General features: G+C 35.3%; 3 protein-coding genes across 6 annotated transcripts; 1 reads left to right on the top strand and 2 right to left on the bottom strand.

The window, feature by feature from the left end:
- Positions 1-1,610: 1,610 nt before the first annotated feature.
- Positions 1,611-15,787, top strand: LOC108204657 (actin-related protein 2). 2 transcript variants are annotated; one of them, XR_001803841.2, is made up of 16 exons: positions 1,626-1,786; positions 1,867-1,977; positions 2,051-2,185; positions 2,393-2,464; positions 2,576-2,654; positions 2,877-2,926; positions 3,473-3,576; positions 4,062-4,130; positions 4,247-4,310; positions 4,551-4,619; positions 9,784-9,867; positions 10,231-10,289; positions 10,777-10,843; positions 14,200-14,283; positions 14,559-14,689; positions 15,647-15,787. XR_001803841.2 is itself a non-coding variant. In XM_017374201.2 (15 exons), exons 1-15 carry the CDS (start codon positions 1,745-1,747, stop codon positions 14,637-14,639), a joined length of 1,170 nt encoding a protein of 389 aa, XP_017229690.1. In that variant the 5' UTR covers positions 1,611-1,744; the 3' UTR covers positions 14,640-14,829. The 2 variants fall into 2 exon arrangements, 1 of the variants encoding a protein (XP_017229690.1); XM_017374201.2 differs by lacking the exon at positions 15,647-15,787 and having other exon boundaries at positions 1,611-1,786; positions 14,559-14,829.
- On the bottom strand, positions 15,142-15,960 carry LOC108204659 (major pollen allergen Ole e 1). The gene is made up of 2 exons (XM_017374202.2): positions 15,640-15,960; positions 15,142-15,562 (listed from the first exon to the last, which is right to left on the bottom strand). Exons 1-2 carry the CDS (start codon positions 15,809-15,811, stop codon positions 15,225-15,227), a joined length of 510 nt encoding a protein of 169 aa, XP_017229691.1. The 5' UTR covers positions 15,812-15,960; the 3' UTR covers positions 15,142-15,224.
- Positions 15,961-16,971: 1,011 nt separating this feature from the next.
- LOC108204892 (serpin-ZX) lies at positions 16,972-20,112 on the bottom strand. 3 transcript variants are annotated; one of them, XM_017374559.2, is made up of 3 exons: positions 19,604-20,112; positions 18,604-19,427; positions 16,972-17,497 (listed from the first exon to the last, which is right to left on the bottom strand). In XM_017374559.2, exons 1-2 carry the CDS (start codon positions 20,027-20,029, stop codon positions 18,630-18,632), a joined length of 1,224 nt encoding a protein of 407 aa, XP_017230048.1. In that variant the 5' UTR covers positions 20,030-20,112; the 3' UTR covers positions 16,972-17,497; positions 18,604-18,629. The 3 variants fall into 3 exon arrangements, with proteins under 3 accessions (XP_017230048.1, XP_017230049.1, XP_017230047.1); XM_017374560.2 differs by having other exon boundaries at positions 16,972-17,413; positions 19,604-20,107; XM_017374558.2 differs by having other exon boundaries at positions 16,972-17,599; positions 19,604-20,067.
- Between the last annotated feature and the right edge of the window lie 211 nt (positions 20,113-20,323).

Below are 20,323 nucleotides of genomic sequence, written 5' to 3'. Positions count from 1 at the left end.
AAGACTTTTATTTGTACTTATGAGATGTAAGATGTTAAATTTGGAGACTTATGTTCGTTATTATTTTAAGTTTAACGTTTTTATTGATAAAAGTGTTGAATAATTTTTTTTTTAATCTTAGTGCTTGTAACAGTGTATGTGTTGAAAGTTGATTTATGTAGCTGAGCTACTGACCTGCTCCGCTACTTCAAGTCGCGTTTTAAACAGCAAACCGCCACTCTAAAAAGCGTTTTCATGTTTAAAACGCCACCTGAAAAGGCGTTTCAAAGGCGAAAACGATGCCCTAAGAGGCGTATTGACTCAAAACGCCAGCCTTGGTGTCGTTTTAATTTATTTTTAAAATTTATTAAACAGACTGTAAACGTGGTACGAAGTCGCGTTTTGCTACCCCTAACGTTTCTTCAAGTGGCATTTTGCTGCCCCTAACGTTCCTTCAAGTGGCGTTTTAATGTCTTTAAAAAAATATTGACATATTCAAAAAAAAACATATATATTTTTTGTACAGCGTTTTATGGTAAAGGCCAACCGCAACAGCGTTTTAGCTAAAACGCTTCTTTAAGCGGCGTTTTACGTAAAACGCTTCTTCAAGCGGCGTTTTGAAGTGACATCCCAGGGCCATTTTTTCCAGTCGTGACTTTATGGGCCTTCTTGTTGAATATAGTGACTGTCAGGGCCGTCACCCGTAAAGTCAAAGTCAAACTTTATGTTTAGTTTCTGTTTTCTGTTTTGTATATAAGATCAAGGTCATAGCAAACTATTCTCAATTCTGTTAATTCTGAAACACTGTAAACAGCTAAGCTTTGTTAACGGAGTTTGTGGATTGTACATAGTTTCATTGCGTTTACATAATGTTTAGCTGTTTGTTTTTAGTTTCGGTTAGAAACTCTATATGGTATCAGAGCTTTTCCATATTTTACTCTTCATTTGGTGTTTTCTAGGGTTTTGTTGCTATCGGAGTGTTGTCGATCTCTTACTGTTCTAGTTCTTGCCGTGATGCCTGTTCTAAAGAAGTTTCATCTCATGCTAGTGTTGATTCTGGTTTTATGGATTCTCGATCTATTCACTCTGGTAACATCGTTCCTCTTGTCAATATAGTTCCTCCTGTTAACTCTAGTGTTGACTATACTATCATAGATCCAGTTGATGTAGAAAAATATTTCCACGAGACCTCTAGGCAGGTGGAGGCAGAATAACAGAATCAAAGAGATCCTATATTTTTTGAGACTTTGGTAACTGATATATTGGCTCCCTATTTTTTTTTAATTTTTTACCACCATGACTCCCTATTCTTTTTAGAATAATTTGCATGCCACTTTTACGGTTTTGTTTATGTAGAGGGTTGGGCACCGACCTCGCATGTGAAAGACTTCATTTCAGAAAATTTTATTTATATTTTTTGGTTGACGTTAACAATATGAAAGTTGACCATGAAACATCAGCCGCAAACAATTCCTCTCGCATGTTTCATATATAAATGATTTATTTATTTCGTTGAAGAATTCACCACGATCACATGAGATAGTATTACAATTTTTTTTCATTTATTTTTAACTAATTTTATTAGAATTTATTAAAAAATTATAAATTAATAATGTTAGAAGTATTAAATTAAAAGGAAAGGGACTCTAGGTGCGTTTTTGTTGCCAAACGGAGCCTAAATTTGGGAGACCCAAGGTCCTTTAGAATGGAGTAGAATTGAAGAAAGATCATCAGCAAGAGGCAAGAAATCAAATCAGATCAGAAGATGGACAGCAAAAACGTGGTGGTGTGCGACAATGGAACAGGGGTACATACATATTTGATTCATGTACATATAATATATATTTGCAATTGCGCTTCTCTTTGATTTGATTCAATCTGATGCAGTATGTTAAGTGTGGTTTTGCCGGAGAGAATTTCCCTACTTCAGTCTTTCCCTGTGTCGTTGGCAGGCCAATGCTTCGATACGAAGAATCACTTATGGAACAAGAGCTTCAAGTTAGTAGGATCCAACCTTCATTTCACTTGTGTATTTTGCATCATTTTTATTATTATTACTATATGCATCCAGGACACTCTTGTTGGAGAAGCATGTTTGAAATGGCAGCATCAGTTGGACATTTCGTATCCGGTCAACAATGGTATAGTGCAAAATTGGGACGATATGGGGCATGTATGGGACCATGTATTTTATAGTGAACTCAAGGTACATCATTCCATTTCTTTCCTGCTCATTTATGCGGTACAATCCGAAATGTTGGGATAACTATTTATTCTGCTTATATGTTCACTGAGTCATTGGTATGCATTGTCAATTGAACAAGGGCTAAAAATTCATATAGGACTTCCACTTTGGATAGAGGAGAGTGTTGAATACATAACAAACCTAACTTTTGTTTCTTTTATATAATAGGTTGATCCAGCAGAATGCAAAATCCTACTCACTGATCCGCCTCTCAATCCATCCAAAAACCGCGAAAAAATGGTTCACCACCTCTTTACATTCCTTCAAATCCTGGCTATCTAATTTTGCAATCTTTTAGTAGGGGTATTGGTATTTTTCCATGCTAGACCTGATTTTTGCTTCACACTACAGGTTGAGACTATGTTTGAGAAGTACAATTTTGCTGGTGTCTTCATACAAATTCAGGCTGTTCTGACATTATATGCTCAAGGTGCTTAGAGAGATGATTAAAGGTCAAATGTTAAAAATGGTAGTTTTAATGGATATGCGAGGAGTGTTTTTTTTTCCTTTTGTTTTTAAGGCTAGGAGCGAATTTCAGACCTGTTTGAACTCCTTGATACGTTATAAAGTGCAAAATTTATAACCAGGATATTATTTTAGATAAATATCGAAACAACCCAAAATGTGATTATCTTTCTTGTCAAAATTTCAGGTCTATTAACTGGACTTGTCATTGATTCTGGTGATGGTGTCACCCACGTGGTAAATTACTGAAACAGAGTTACTCCCATGCATTAAAGATACTTTAACTGCACTAATCTGATATTGAATAGTTTGCGTTGTTATAGTTCACAGTTTATTGATAAAATATGTCAAACAATATACTTAGTTATGTCATGAACTTGCTCTTCTCCAAAATTAAAAATTTAGATTGCCAAAATCAATCTTTCTTTTTGCTGTTGAACTATATTATTAAAGTAATCCAATTTGCAGTGGACTGCTTTTGTGATATAATTTCTTCCCAGTTGAATCTATCTCTTAAAGACGGTAGATTGTTGGACTGTTATGTAACTTACCCTTATTTGCTTTCATGCTTATCTTGTCTTATCTTTCCATTCTATTGTAACCAACACTCTATATATGCTGATTGTAATCCTATTCTGTCAATTTTATGGTCGTTTAGTATTTCAAATGGGATGTTTGTGCATTTCCTTGCTGAGATTACTGCATTGACTACTAGTGAGATTCTCCGTAGGCGCTAGTAAGTTAGCCTACAATACTTGACTTGTACTTTGTGTTTTCGTCCAGGTTCCTGTTGTTGATGGGTACTCATTTCCTCATCTTACCAAAAGAATGAATGTTGCTGGAAGGCATATTACATCTTATCTTGTTGACTTGCTTCAGAGAAGAGGGTGAGCCTTTCTATTGTTCTGATCTAAGTGGGTTTAGAGCAAGTCCAATAGGTTACCTACATGATGTCCTAAACTCACATTTAAGTAATGTGTCAAAAAAATGCACTCCAACACTATCCTAGTGGTTACCAGAATCACTAGCACAACCTCAAATCTCTTAGCCATTACCTATTTATAAGTAACTACTAGCCATTACCTATTTAATATTTATTAATAACATAATCATCTCTCTCCTTCTTTCTTTGTCTTTTCCCTCCTTTTCCCATTCTCTCTCTCAAATTTATTATTAAAATAATCTTAAGAGAACAAATATAGGGATTGCTATTGGAGTTGACACTAAAAGTAGATTACCTAGATCACTAAGACTCACTAGGATTCATTATTTTATATTATTAATAAGTAATGAGATAGGTAACCTATTGGACTTGCTCTTATAAAGTAATTAGAACACCCTCCTCTTGACCTGCATGTTGCTTGCTTTGAAGGTATGCTATGAATAGAAGTGCTGATTTTGAGACTGTTAGGGATATAAAGGAGAAGCTGTGCTACTTAAGGTAAGCATGTGACAAGTTCATATATGTGTGCGTGAGCGTGTGTGTGTGTGTGTGTTTTTAGCAAATTCTGTTCTTTGTCTGATTATACTTGTGATGTAAGTTTTGTTTTGCTGCAGTTATGATTACAAAAGGGAGTATCAGTTAGGACTTGAGACCACTATCCTTGTTAAGAACTATACTGTAAGTTGATTACTTAATGATTGTGTACTATATCACTATAATGTCTGATGACTCAAGCCTTGTCTAGCCAGAGAATATTGATTTGTGGTTGGTTTTGTTATATTATTGATGTTTTCTCCTTTGGATTTTGTATGTTGGCAGTCGGCTTCTCATATATCTTGCTATTTACATGCACATATGGTTTTCTAATCTGAATATTTGGAGTTAGTTCTGATTTAAATAGAAATCTTGTTTTTTCAGCTCCCAGATGGAAGAGTCATTAAAGTTGGCACTGAAAGGTTTCAGGCCCCTGAGGCTCTTTTTACACCTGTAAGACATTCAGTTGAAAAAAGTTGGAAGTAAATACGTCAGTTCTTTCATATATAGAAAGCTCAAATATACATGTGTATAACATTAAGAAAAGTTCGTGTGTGTATTAGATGAAAATGTGAGATTGTTTTCAATTTGTAACAAAGATTACTAAAAAAATATGATTGTATATACACAGTAGTGACTTCCTGCTCTACGTTGTACTCATAATCGCCGCCACTAAATAAATTGCCACCTTTAGGTTATACTTGAAAGTAAAGTAAAACTTTTGGGAAGTCATTAAATCATGGGCATGTCCCACTGCAAACCTTTTAGCATACAGACTCTAGAAACCTCCAGAATTCACCATTATTGATATGAGAGGCCCCAAATAGCGTTATGAATCACCAAAATATTTGAAACTAAAGTATATATGATGTTGCATTGTATTAATTAAAATACAAAGTTTATGTATTATACAAATTAATAATTAATAATTTTTTGATATAAACAATGTTTTTCATTTTCTTTAGTTTCAAATATTTTTTGAATACTACTTACACTTAAGTGCATCCCTTGTCGTTATTAGTGAATTATACAGGTAGTAGTGTTTGTAGGCCAAGAAAGTTTGTATATAAACACTAAGCATAGTATACTTATTAGTGTAATGTAATATTTAGCATTTTGTAATTGAATGCTATAATTTCTGATGAAAAGCCCAATATATATTTTCTATTCAGCTTGGTTGGTCAATTTCTGGAATTGGTGGGTTCCTGAGTATTTTTGAAGCTATTTTTGGCATTTTCTAGTTGTACAAGCAAGATAACAAGTAAAATAGAGACAGGAAAAATTAGAGGGATCAGATAGAAGATGAGACAGAGAGAGACAGTAGAATCAGGAAAGGGAGGTAGATAACCTAAAGAGAGAATTCAGTTATAGTCAAGTTATAGTGAGAAAGAAGAGTTCTGTGGAAATGATTCCGTTTTTCATATCATAAAACTGAGAAGTACATTCTAGTCTTGTATTCAGGCCTACACTTGATATGCCTCCAAAAGACTCAATCGCCCTTACAAACAGTAAACCCCAGGTACCAACTACAGACATAATAACAATCTATTCCACTACTGTTCCTGACAATAGCCAGTCCTTGAAATCCAGCTTGTCCTCGTGATGGCACTGCTCAGAAGAATCTGGGCTATTGAATCCGCAGGCTGTATATGCTTCCTTGATAGGGTATCTGCCCCTGTATTCTCAGTCCCCTTTATGTATACTACAGTATAATAAAACCCCAATAAGTTACTAAGTAATTTGCTAGAGTTGATCACTCACCTTCTGTTCAGTGAGAAATTTCAAGGCCCAATGATCAGTCGTAATGTAGAAATGCTTGTCGATAAGGTAGGAAGACCACTTCTTAACTGCAGTGACAAGTGCCATTATTTTCTTTTCACAGGTGGATATAGCCCGTCTCATAGCTCCCAAGGCCTTTGCTAAAATAATCTGGGGTCTGCCAACTCGAGTCAGCACAGCTCCAAGACCAGTATTTGAACATCAATCTCCAAAGCGAACCCTTTAGTGAAATTTGGTTGTAGGATAGTAGTTGTCATGGCCTGTTTTAGAGCTTGGAAGTCCTTAGTAGCATCATCATCTCACTAAAAATCATCTATTTGTGAGAAGTTTGGTTATTATTCCATAACCCTTCACAAATTTTCTGTGGTAACACATAATCCAAGAAACCTCTTAATGCCTTAACAGTTGAGGTTTGGGACATGCCAATCTAACATGGCTTCGACCTTGGCAAAATTCACCATAACCCCTTCTCTAGTGATAACATGCCTCAGATAAACCACCTGATCCGTCACTTGGTCAGCTTAGCAAATAGCCAATGTTGCCTCGTGATTTAAAAATTTCTTCCAAATTAGATAGATGCTCCTGCTCAGATTTGGAATATAATAGGTTATCATCAAAGAAAACCAAGGTAAATTTCCTTAATTATGGACCAAATAGTTGATTCGGCAAATTTTAAAAAGTATCTGGGCCATTAGTGAGCCCAAAGGAAATCGCAAAAACTCACAATGCCCCAAATGTGTCCTGAAGGTGTTTTGTCAGTATCTCTCTCCTCCATCCCCACTGTATTGTAACCAGCCCTGCTATCCAAGTTTGAGAAATACACAGAACCTTCAAAGTCCTCGACGAGTGAAACAGGAAATTTGTTCTTGATGGTCAAAGAATAAGCCTTCTATAGTCTATTAAAAATCTCCGAGAACCATACTTCTTGACCAATAGAATTGGAGAAGCAAATGGAGAACTAGTACGCCTGATTATACCAGAATCCAACATTCAATGACGAGTTTTTATGTCTCAATTACTGGTCAAATGAATTCATGTATGGCCTGAGAGAAACATTGTGACCCTTCCTGTAGGTCTATTGCATGTACTTCTTACTGCTGGTAAGCCTTCTAGTGGTTGGAAGATATCTGAATACTATTACGGAGGTCGCCGCAACTGCCCTGGACTGGAGGAATTATCAGGTGAGAGTGATGGTACCTCCTTACTGATGTCATTAGAAGGTTATGGTTTTGCTTATAGCAAGTACATGAAACCATTTTCTTGCTCCCGGCAGGATCTAACAAAAGCATCAGCACTCGGTAGCTTAATAGATGCTTTTCTGGTTGACTATTCCCATGCAAAACCACTTTATACCCTGCCTGTTCGAATATAATTGTGAGTTTAGTAAAGTCAAAAGTGGCAGGTCCAAGGCTGCCAGCCAATCTACTTCCAAGACTAGGACATAACTACCCATTGGGAGGACTCTAATATCAATTGGGAACTCATGCTTGCCCATCTGCCATGTAAATCTTAAAGCCTCATACTTACTGACCAAATTATACTCATTAGCAACCATTACCTTCATACGTAATGTCTTCATGTAACACCTTAGTCTAATGTCTCTTCTTGATGTAACACCTTAGTCTGGTGCAGCTTACTCATCTAAGAAACTATGTGTACTGCCCCCATCAATCAATATGGTGAACCTTTTCTTCATTCCTCTTTTGCCAGTAAGAGTAATTGTTTTGTTATTGGTGGCTCCTTTAATATCATGCACTGAAACTTCTGTAGAATTGTCTAAGTGTTCATCTTCTAATTGTTCTATACTAGATACAGTGAGCTTGGACAGTAACAGTATCCCTGCCGATACTGCCTTTTGGTTTTGGAGTACCGAAGGTCTGATGATATCAGTAGGTTCTGGTGTTTTCTTGTATGACAATCCTCCTTTCAGATGAGACTGGCTGTTGTCACCCCAGAGATTACCTTCTTGGAATTCCTAACAAAAAGAGAATACTTGATGCAACCTCTGGCTATTCTGAAGGCTTGTTATACTGTTGCAGGAATAAAGAGTCTGACAATGTTCTTGATGTCCTCTTGCAATCCTCCCACAAAACTCTCAACAAAGTAGCCTTCTGACAGCAATGGCATTCTTATTTTTATTTTCTCCGTGTATCTTTCAAACTGATTGAAATAAGCCTCGAGAGTACTTCTGTGTTGAAGCTGCTTGAAATCGCAAATATTAGTTCCTGCTCCAAATTGCCAAACCTTAGTAGAAAACTGAGTAGGACAGTCTTTCAACCCAGAGTTTGGTTTGGTCAAAAGCAACCCTGCTATACTTACCCTTACCTTGTACATTGAGAAATAGTGCTCCCAATCCTCTAACAAGTCGCAGCCCTTGAATCTTCTCAAAACCTTGGACACTGCTCCCAATCCTCTAACAAGTCGCAAGCTCGAACTTTTCCTCAATCTTTTGATACCTGGTACTGGCATACTCCCTATGCCACAGAAACGTTTGTTGCACTTCAGGCATAAGTGCATTGTAAGCTCTATCATCCTGCTCTGGGATGTTATATAATCTGGAATATTACTTGAAGCCATTACTTCTGCAGCTATCACAATTATCTCCGTGACAATCAATCAAACACTTCCTGTACACTGTAATCCCTACTGCAAAATAACCAACACTTGTACATACCAATCCACATTCAGTTATTACACATTTCTTCCGGTATACCCTAAATCAATTCAGCTTCAACTAAGTACTTATGACACCTCTAACCGCCAATTCAATTCCAATACACACAATATTCAGTAATCTACACCTCAGTCACCGAGTTAACTCGGTAAACCAGTAAAACAAATTTACAACTACTATTTTTGCAGTTTCCTGTTGTGAAACACACTGAAATCTCTATAACTACTAGAAACAAGTAGAAAAATAGCGAAATTTCAAGTAATCAACAATACTCTAAGCTACAATCACAAGTCTTAGTAGTACTAGACGAGAATAGAGCACCTGAACTGATTTAGCCTTTATTGATGAAAACAATTTCGATTATGGATCTCTAAACTTCGTACGGGTTGTCTCCAGAGCGCAGCACTAACGAAGCAGTAGCTGATCATAAATTCAGCTCAGGCACCAATTTGTCAGGAATTAGTGAGTCCCTGAAAAGTTTTGAAGCTATTTTTTAGTTGTACAGGCAAGATAACAAGCAGAATAGAGATAAATATACAGAATTAGAGGGATTTAGAGAGATCAGATAGAAGTGGAGAGAGAAATTAGAGAGGGAATGCCTTGTGTTTATATGCTTGAAATGCCTGCAAACCAAATTGCCCTTACTAATCCCTGACTAAATTCCACTACTGTTCCTCAAAGTCAATAACATCAGAATTGATACTTTTTCTTTGTTTAAATAGGCTTTCTTTGTTTAAATAGGTTGTTTTGGTATTCTGATAGACTGATGACATGAACCAAGGTGAGGTTTAGATGTAATATGGAATTATACACCAGGATATTTAATTGTGATTTCTAAAGACAAAAACCAATGGTGAGGTTCTTGTTGTTTTGATATATTTTCAGTTTGGTTCAATTTAACAACATTTTTATGACCCAACTATGAATTCATGACATTTGTACCAAAGAAAAGAGTGATGGCAACAAATATGTTCAGATTTGGATCCTGAGTATGAATATAACGTACAAAATAATATGAGTGTCTTATGCAAGTCCTGATAAGGAATAAGAGAACCATTATTCTTTTGAAAGTGATATATCTTCGTAACCTATGAGCTCATGCAATTTTGCCATAGTCAATATATTCAGCATCTTTGTAAGATTCAGATGTCTTCTTTCCTGTAGGAACTAATTGATGTTGAAGGGGATGGAATGGCTGACATGGTATTTCGCTGCATACAGGAAATGGACATCGACAATCGGATGATGGTAATAATATCGACAAATTTATTACTTTTTTCTTGTAGAGGGATAGTTTATCATCTGATTTATTCTGAAATAATTTTACAATATGGGTGGAGAGGCCTTAAATTCTAAAATCTGCGAATTCACTTATCTTAGTGAAGATGTTTCCTTAGTACCATTAATCACTGATGCAGTCCAGAATTGTGTTGCTCTTGTAGATCTTTTAGGGGTTATCTGAGATTTTTTTGAAGTTCGTCACTTTAAATTATGTTTTTGAATAGTTATATTAAGATGCCTTATTTATGGTTGCCATTTCCTTATCACAATTTTTAAACACTTTACAACTTGCTCTGTGGTCTACTGAATTTATTATTATATCTTTTGCAGCTCTACCAACATATAGTGTTGAGCGGAGGGAGTACTATGTATCCTGGTTTACCTAGTCGGTAAGCAATTAGCTCAAGTGTTCTTTGCCCTACATTTGTTATAATGATTTTGAATATGAATTATTAAGAGTTGGAAAGGTATTACTTAGCAAGCATTTTGGTCTTTCTTCCGTAAACATGGTTCCAGATAACGTGATTCATTTGATATTTTTCTTTCTGCACTCACTAATGCAGAGATGAGTTATAGTTTGCTTAAAGTTTTACGTGTTAAATTATCACAACAAAAAGACTAAAGTTTTATTGACTTTATATACCTTTAATTGCATTTTTAAGAAAGTTCTAACTTCTAACTTTTGATAAAAAACATGGATTACTCATTACTAGCCCTTTCTAGCCATTGCCATGTAGTAGTGACCAAACCTTATCGTTTAATTCTAATTCTATAAAGATACTTATGCAAGATACTCCTCTTATAGGTTTATTGACCAGTATCCATTGATTTTTCATGGTTTTCTGTTTTGATAAACATTTAAGTTGTTTTCTGCAGCCTTGAGAAAGAAATTCAAGATCGGTATCTTGATGTTGTTTTGAAAGGGAACAAAGATGGACTGAAGGTAGTCTCCAATTTCTTTCGGCTTTTAATTGGGTTGTGAAAACTGATAGGATGAATAAGTTTCTAACTGCATAATACATATACACTAGCTTATATCCCATGCAAAGCACGGGTAATTTTTATGATATGAATTTTTAATTTAATATTGTTCTTTTGATAATTTTATAAATTCAATTCAATATCATTTGTGAGTATACTATTATATATTTAATATTACCACCAATTGTATACTTGTATTCTTTTAGTTTAAATACAAACATATCATAAAAATATTAGAATAATTTTTTTAAATCATTTACTTATATTTTTATTTTAAACTACTACCAATAATTTCTATTTATTTCTATTATTTTATTAGATATAAATAACTTATATTAATATTTATCCAATTCTAATAATGAAATTTAATTTCCTTTCTTTTAACAATTACACCAAGTTACTTTTTTATAGTTACGAGCATGGTTGTCACGTCGATAAGTCGAGTCGAGTTGATAGAGGTCCAACTTGTCAACTAGTCGCTTGTCAACTAGTCGCTGACTAGTCAAGAAGTTAATAAAAATTAATTAAATAATATGTATTAATATATATCTTATATACGTGGTTTCCTATAACAACATTCTAACACTCCAATTCTCATATGTATATCAATCACCAAATAGATATGATAATTACAAACATATCTTTTTTCCCTTTTCATATACACACATTAACACACTACAAACATTAACATACCAATATATAAACAGATCATACTACATGTATATTCAGTTATAATTAACTTATGTATACATAAACACATACACAGACCAAGATCTATAAACTTAGATTAACATGTTGATTATTGTTGATTTTGAGCAGGTTCATAGTTTTTTTTTTAATTTAATTTTTAATTGAATTTTGTGATTGTCGACCGACTAGTCGATAAGTCGATCGACTAGTCAATCAAGTCGACCGACTAGTCTACAATTCACAAGTCGAAGTCGATTTTCTCAACCCGACCAGTCGACTAGTGGAGCACCATGACAACAATGGCTGGGAGGGATCTAATATGACAATTTTGTCCCTGATGACGACTAGACAACCAACCAAATTAATTTCCTTTCATTTAATTATATATAGGATATAATTATCCATGCTAAGAAAAACTGTGATTAGTGACCAAATTAATTGGGCAATCCAGAAATCCCTAACTAATGCTCCCTCCCTGTTAGTAGTCGCTTTCAAAGTTCTTGCACAGACCAAGGATTAGCAGTGAAACACCAATATGTAATTAATTAGCTTATATCATTACTTTTATATCCTTACAAGTTAAAAAGAAAAGGACATATATCTTATTTATTATGCAGTGGGGCTGTGGGGCATGCTGTGGAAATTTTCAAATTTCCAGCATTTAATATGCTTTTTAAGTGTAAAATTACAATGAAAAGCAATAGGTCTTCAGGTAACGACTATAAAATGGGTATATGCTCATGATACACTTAAAAAAATGTTTTCATGGGCTTGGCAGTTTTGTACGATTAGAAGGTATATGTATTGGTTTGTTTTCAGCAGCAATGGAATTAGTTAGCTTGACTGAACTGGCTTAAGCCGATATATTATTTCTCATGTCTCTCAGGAAAAATGCCCTCTAGCATATTAATGTACTGTGTTGTTGGATTATAAATAAAATTTTGTAAAGTGCTTGATATGCTTTATATTCCATTCATGTAATGGAATGCACCTCAATGTCAGACATATATCTTACTATCTGAGATCATGAAAGTGCAATTTTAGGCCTCACTGATGTATATAGGAAGTTTACGCTCTGCTGCTTCAGGACGTACTTCCTTCTATGTCAGAAATAGATATAGAAATCAGTAGTGTGTGTCACCGTCTTATTATGCACGTGCTCCAGATATGCACCTAAATTACTATATTTGGGGCCATTTTTTTCCTTTCAAATGCAACATATTCCCTTAAAAAAGCTAAAAATTGTTATAGATTTTCCATGACATCAGCAATGATCTTAGGCTGCCCTTAGACTTGACAATACAGATATATATCATCATAGAATCAGAGACCGAAATTTCTCAAGGCATTTATATACATTTTGCCTTCAAATAAAATTTGAGGTAGGAGGAAATTAAAATATAACACTAAGAGACTACCAACTTCACAGAAGAAAATAGTTGATTACACAGAAGTAGCAACCAGTATTTAGGAAAAACAACTTAAAATCTAATTATGAAGAGTACCAGCAATGCTATCAAAGATAAGTTTAAACAGAGCCAGAGAACTCCAAGGAGTTGGCTTAGGACTGTGAAGTGCATATTTTTTTCATCAAGAGCATACAAAAGTTTGAGATTTTGTGTTTGATTGCCGAGATTGCAAAAAATTCCTTGGGGCGTGTACTACTGCAAAATCACTCAATTCACTCTGTGTCTAGTCAGATTTAAAAAAACATCCTCTTAAGCTTAAAGCTTAGATGAGCACTGAGTTTGCACTTTGGTTTGACAAGTCAACTACTTTCAAGAAGCAACTCTTAAGTACTAACAAGTGGGATGCGGAAAACTCTTATAGGTGGGAAGAACTAGCATAAAAACTATCTGACTACAATTTAAATTGTGGCTGGCAACCTTTATAAACAAAATTTGAGACGCACCAACTGCGAGGTAGATTTTTTGAATCTTTAGAGGAAAATAGTTTTAAGGACGGACACAATTAGGGAATGATTTTTGTTTATCATTGTGAAAACAAATTGTGCATTGTTCCTTTTACTTTCAGAACTTGTTTGCCCTAGACATTGTGTTACTTTTTGTTATATAATCGTTGCGTTGTGTTGTAACATCTTTTGTTGGTTTTTTATTTTTACTTTTTAAATTTGGCACACTTCGCTTCAATTGATTGCACACTTTGAACTAGGATTTAGCTTTGAAGGCTTTTGTGCTTAACTGCTTTTTAACAATTATGAATGATGAGTCTAGTAGGGCGGTTCATGCCTGGGTTTTACTGTGCAGTGGTGAGTCCCTTGTAAAGGTTTTTCAGCTATGAAAATTGGAGAGAGAACGAACCTCACGTCAAAGCCTAAGATTCGGGCCAAAATTAACATAATTCAGCCTTTAACTGAGCAAAATATGGTTCAGTAATTCTTAGAAAGGCAGCTTAGTGCTATAAATAGTTGCATTAGAAACTTATTTCCTAAAATTATGGGAAGATGTATACCGAAAAGAATAAAGCCAAATTTGATCATTAGAGGTTCTTATTTGGTTTATCATATATAAGTATAATACGTGGATGTTGTATATTAGTGTACCCTAAATGAAATTCTTTGCAAGGTCTGGTCTTCAAATTTATTTTTTACTGCATCATGGTGAATAGAAACTTCGCTTAAGGATAGAGGATCCACCACGGAGGAAGCATATGGTGTACCTTGGAGGTGCAGTTCTTGCCGGAATTATGAAGGTTAGTACGATGAAGCCCTTTTGCACCCTGTTTTTATCCTAGCGCACAGCAGAAACAGCAAACATACTGGTAGTTGTTACCATCATACGATTCTTGAGTTTGAGAACAATGAACATGTCGTAAATCACATGAGACTGATAAAAGTCGCATTCTTTGACTGGTTTCATTTTAATTGATGTCTTTGAATAGTGTAATTTCTGGGTTTGGTTTACAGTGTCTGGATGATATCATATAACACTTTCTGCAATTAATTACAAAAAATTCTCTCCTAACAGGATGCCCCGGAATTTTGGATAAATAGAGAGGACTATTTGGAAGAAGGAGTTGCTTGTTTAAGCAAGTGTGGCCAGGCATGATGATGTATCAGAGGGGTTCATTTTTCCTTCCGAGACCATTATTCTTTGCAGTAAGTGTGGGAATGTAGCAAATTTAAATAGTATTCTGGTAGTCTGCTTGGATTGATTGTGCATTCTTATAATATTCAGGCCAAGGTTTAATAAGTTTACACTCGGTTGAAAGTTATATAGGTTATTGCTTTTATTTAAATTTTATGTTTTAATGTGGACATGATTTACATAAAAAAATGTCGACATGGTTTAGCCCTCATTTATTCTGGAACTGTTTAAATGGCTGACAATCCCTGAATCAATAAATACCCAGCATCCCTAAATGAAGCGACAATACATGTGGCAGAAATTATACATAATTTGTTTAAATTGCCTGTTCAAAATCTTTATTTAAAATCAAAGACATGTCTACCTTTTTGTTTTAGCTAATAACTAAATTTGTCAAATCTATCAAGAGACCCGTAACATAGTCAAACACCTACCTCTATGTGATATTGATAGGAAGAGAGGATTACGCAGGCAACAAGAATGCATAGATCTAACAAGGTAAGAATGAATTACAAAGAGGGAAAGTTGGAAAGCAGTAGTACTAGTCTAATTCCCACACAAAGCAATATCTGTTTTCGATGGTCTAAAATTCATTACATTGAGGCTGTAGATACAGAGATTTGCTGCTTGTGATTTGATAGTGATTTCATCCGTGGTGCTTTTGTAGCCAGGAACATTGCATGCATGATTTGAGCTTCTTATCAAGCTTGCCCTGCATAAATTCCCTATTGCATTCTCTCTCGCACATTCGATTCCGTCGATTGCTGCTAATTCTAATTTGTATATCCCATGCTTGTTGGTTGTTCTGTTCACTGAAAATGTTATCTGCTCGTTTGTTCTCGGAGAAGTTGCTTGGAACCTGCACTCTATTTTCACTTCAGCACCTATATTTGAAGTTGCTTGTAAATCAGCAGCATATATCTGTATATAAAATAAATCTAACAACAAAAATAATAATGACCTGGTAGGAAGTAGCTGTTCCTGGAGAAGGTGTTATTGGAACAAATGTCACAATAGACGATCCCCATGACTGTGATTTGTGGAAGACGGTGACCAACTTTATGTGCTTCGACTTGAAGGGGGACTATAATTGTTAGGAATAACAAAAATATTGAAAGTAGAATCGAATCCATTGCTAAATTCTGTGCTTTGCTTTTGAGTGAGTAATCAAGTATATAGTAAGATCAATGTGGATTGAGAACTCACTCGTGTGGACTGGAGGATAGTAGATGACATGAATTGTAGTTGATAACCAAGTGATACAATTCAAAAGCTTGGGAGATCTTTTTTCTTTTAGCTCTCGATATTATTGTATATTATTATTATTAAGAAACAAACAAAGACATGTGAATGTCCTATGGCAGATTGTGGAACATAGTAGATCTACCGTGGCAATGACATATTCATTCCCCTGCATTCAATTATTCCACTACTGTGGTTTTTACCTTCAAGTGTATTGGCCTTTTAACCACACTACATCATCCAATTCAGGAAATATACTACTTGCGCTCTTTGAATTACACCTTGTCGATAGAAGATTTCTTGCCATTCCTCGTTCTATTTATACATTTCATCTTTTTTTTTAAAAAAAAAAAAACTGTCGATAAAATATCATAAGTATCAAATATCAAAATTTGGTTATCATTACATAATTTTTTTAATTTGATAGCAATTTTAATTATTTGTAATTATTATTATACTTTTTATGGTAGATTTTGTAATTTAATGATTGTTCCAACAAAATTTCTTTTTAATTTTTAAAACTCAAACTACTTAATTCATGAAACAATTTTATGAACATTTTATTGTGGTTAAAAAAACAGAAAACTATTTCGTGTAGCGTATCCGGCATTAATAAATGATACTTGGGGCTATTTTCTCCAACTCTGCTATTTTGGACATTATCTGTGTGTCGGATCTTTTCTTGTGTTTATGACCATGCAAAATAGATTAGAACATTGGGCTTCCTGAAATATTCATTTTTATTATATAAGAAAAGCAGCAATGACATATCAAGGTTATAATCCTGTGAATTGTTTCAACCCCATTGGATGACCTCCACAAATGTTCAGTCGGACCATGACTTGGGTTCTAAGATGAGTATAACTTGGAAGGGTTTGGTGGGTTGAGGCAGCAACTTTTTAAAGTTTATCAGGCTATGTCCTCATACATTGCCATGGAGTGGGAGATTTACCAGAGCGCTGGGGGTTTCCTACCTCTTCCTACTTCCTAACCCTTTTCACTTCAACAGGTTAGATTGTTTTCAGAAGTACTAGTATCGCGAGTTGGTACATTAAAAATAAACAGAACACATGTTTTACAGAACATTATAAAATTGTATTACAGAACAGCATCTGGGAGTGTGACTTAGCTTGAAAACCCCTCTTATATATATTTACAAGCTAATGCAAGCCTTGAAAGAATTTAAAACCTCTCTGAATTCTGATATACAGCAAAGAGCAAATGCTGCAACTACGGCTTTGCATACGAAATAACACATTATGCTCTTGAACAATTATGAAAACTGACGTATGGTACTGTCCACATATTATAGCTTTCTTCCAGTTGTTGTATGACCAAATCCTGATGACATCATTGATCAGTATTTTTAACAGGGAAAAAGAAGATGGTAACTACCTCCTTCAAAGAAGGCATGAGTGTGAGTCGTCGAGCCAAACACCATTGGCCGAAAACAAACAAGGAACGCCCAAGGAGGAATTCACGATCAATGATATCTGAATAAAGAGAGTTAAAGTCATCTGTATTTTTTGTTTTAAGAAAAGAGAAAAGTTGATCAAGGGTTTGGCCACTGGAACCAGCTGCAATCAAGAAAAGAATCATGGACAACGATTCACAAGGATATATAGTGCACATACCCTTATATACCAAAATAAGATAAAATCTCTGATGCACTTATAACCCTGCAAAGTTTTTGCAATATTGTGACATGAACCACAAAAACACCTATGGAAAAGAGGCAGAAAGTGCTAATTACTCTTTTATTAACCTGTTTTAAATGAAGAAAAAGGTTTGCATTATGATTTAGTTGACAAAGGAGAGGATTATGAAATGGTTTGAGAGTGTTCCAGATGGATGTCACGCGCTTCTAGCATCAAAATAGCAGCCTAACCACTATACCTTTCATATGTGATTACACAGTTGATAGAATGTAATATAATGAGTAAACCGGAGGTCGAGACAATGTGTGATCAATCTACAGCTATCATGAATTGAATTCTGCAATTACTTTGATTACTTATAACCAATCCTTTCAATATTTATACTTATCATGTACCATTCTGGATTCGGAAAGAAAGAATGCTCTACAGCCATACATATAAAAATTGTTGAACTTCGATAACTTTAGAGATATTAAAGACATAAAACTTTAACGGTTTTTCTATGGTGTGCCCATGGGCACATGCTAAGCGCGGAAAATTTTATGTTTAGATCATTTTGATTGGCTCATTTCTCTTGATAATGGTGGACCCCCCCTGCAAATACACTAACCACACCAATCAAAATCTTCCCATTATAAAAATTTCCGACCTTAGCATGTGCCCATGGGCACACACTAGACAAACCGAAACTTTAATATAATCAACTTGAAGTTTATAAGACATGTTCCCATATCTATATTGAAAATCAGCATAAACTAAAATCCCGAAAAAACCTTGAATACATATAATGAAGAATGTAGACTCAATTCATGAGGAGCTCTGTGATGTTGATGGGCATATATATATGTGTGTGTGTGTGTGTGTGTGCAATAAGGAACATATAGACATATAGTATTTGTATTATGACATATATTCTTAAGTTTGAGATTGAGGCATGTGCCATGCACGGGCTCATATGCTAGTTTATAATAAAATCCTTAACATTTTGCTTAACAGCAGTTCTAAGTTTCTGAAGGATTAGGTACCTGTATACAGCTTTGCTAGAAGCAGTTCAAGTAGCTGATGGATTCAGTACTTGACCAATAAACTGCACAATTCCTGTTTTATCTTCTCTAATGACATACAAGAATGGGTGGTCAGCAACAAAGTCAATCCGAAACTCCTGCCTTGAAGGTGCAAAACCTCCAAGAAGCATGACAGCAACGGTTGCAGCAGCAGCTTCAGTTCCACTTTCATCTACTTCAATAAAGGATTTATGATATATCTTCGAAACAAAGAGTGGCCTAAAATTATCCACTATCTGCATCAGACCTACGTTTGGGTCGAAGGGCGAGGCCAGCCCTAAACTCTTCAAAGCTTCTGACAGTTCTATTTCATATTCAAATTTGAATTTCGGAATCCAGAACATTCCAGCATTAATTTCTTGATATGGAATATAGCGATCAAGGAATCCAGATTCTGACCCAGCTCTCTCTACCAGTGCCGGCAACCCATCTTTCGCATTTGGGAGGTATATGTACATGGAAAAGGAAGGTTCACCGCTACTTTGAGTCCCACCTTGTTTATAGGGAAGTTTCAACACTTTGAAACCATCAAAAGCACTAAGTTCGCGTTTCTTTGTCCTAGTCATGAAAGGAACCTGAACTAATTGACCGTTAAGGAGGTGGAAATCAAAGTGCATTGTTCTAGATGCATCAAACTCCGAACTCCAAGTTCCTTTATAATAGAGGGCATTGGCCAAAATAAGCTTAGTATCTCTGCCAACAGAATTAGGAGGAAGAATCTGTTTGACCAAGTTGTTCGTTACTGTTTCAACCCATGAATTCACTAAATTTCTAACCTCCTCAGCCTGCACATGTAAACACCAGATTAGAATTTGCCACTAAGTTGTTATTACGGCGTAACCGAATACAATTTTTGTAAATTGTCTGATTATCATCATCACCACATATTGATGCAACATTAAAAATTAGGCATACAAACACAAACAGAAGCTGAGTACGAAAAAGATCGAAAAACACTGACCTTGTTCTTGAAATCAACCCGTTGACAAGAGGCCTTGTATGTATCCAAAACCTGTTTGAAAGATGGTCTCAAAGACAGAGTCTGCTCGAGCCAAACAAAATTGGCAATTGACAGATTAGGGCCATCAGGGAGCGAGCCATTGGCGAAAACAAGATGAACAATATGTGAATAGATATAATGAACTTCTTCAATACTTGAAGCTTTGAGAAACCAGAGAAGCTGATCTAGGGTTTGGCCACTGGCACCTCCTGCAATCATGCCAAGAATGACTTGTATCGAAATCGGCGAGAAGACTACGTTTGAATCTTTGCCTCTGTTTAGCAGAATGTGCTTGGCTAGGGTTAATGATACATCAGCTTGGTTTTCTAGGGATTTTTGAGAGGTCCAGCAGAAGTGTCTGAGCAAATCAGAGTTTCCTTGAGCCATTGCCAAACTAAAATTGAATGTGGCGTTGGTAAAAGAACCTTATCTATAGGCGCAGAGGAGAAATACTACTTCTCTGTCGCAATGAATTGTATACAGTTTCCTTTTTGGGACGTGTTATAGTTTTTTTTGGCACAGTCCCATGCATTCCAAAAATAGTAAATTTTTATAATATAAAACATCATTACACTAACTACATTCTTCCACTATCTCAATTCTATAATAAGATAAATGGTTTGTCTAGTGTGTGCTCATGAGCACATGCTAAGCGCAGAAATTTTTATATTTGGGAGATTT

This window comes from Daucus carota, chromosome 1 (genome assembly GCF_001625215.2).
Source record: "Daucus carota subsp. sativus chromosome 1, DH1 v3.0, whole genome shotgun sequence".
NCBI lineage: Eukaryota > Viridiplantae > Streptophyta > Magnoliopsida > Apiales > Apiaceae > Daucus > Daucus carota.
The sequence above is the reverse complement of the archived record's forward strand: the minus strand, read 5'-3'. Positions and strand labels throughout refer to the sequence as shown.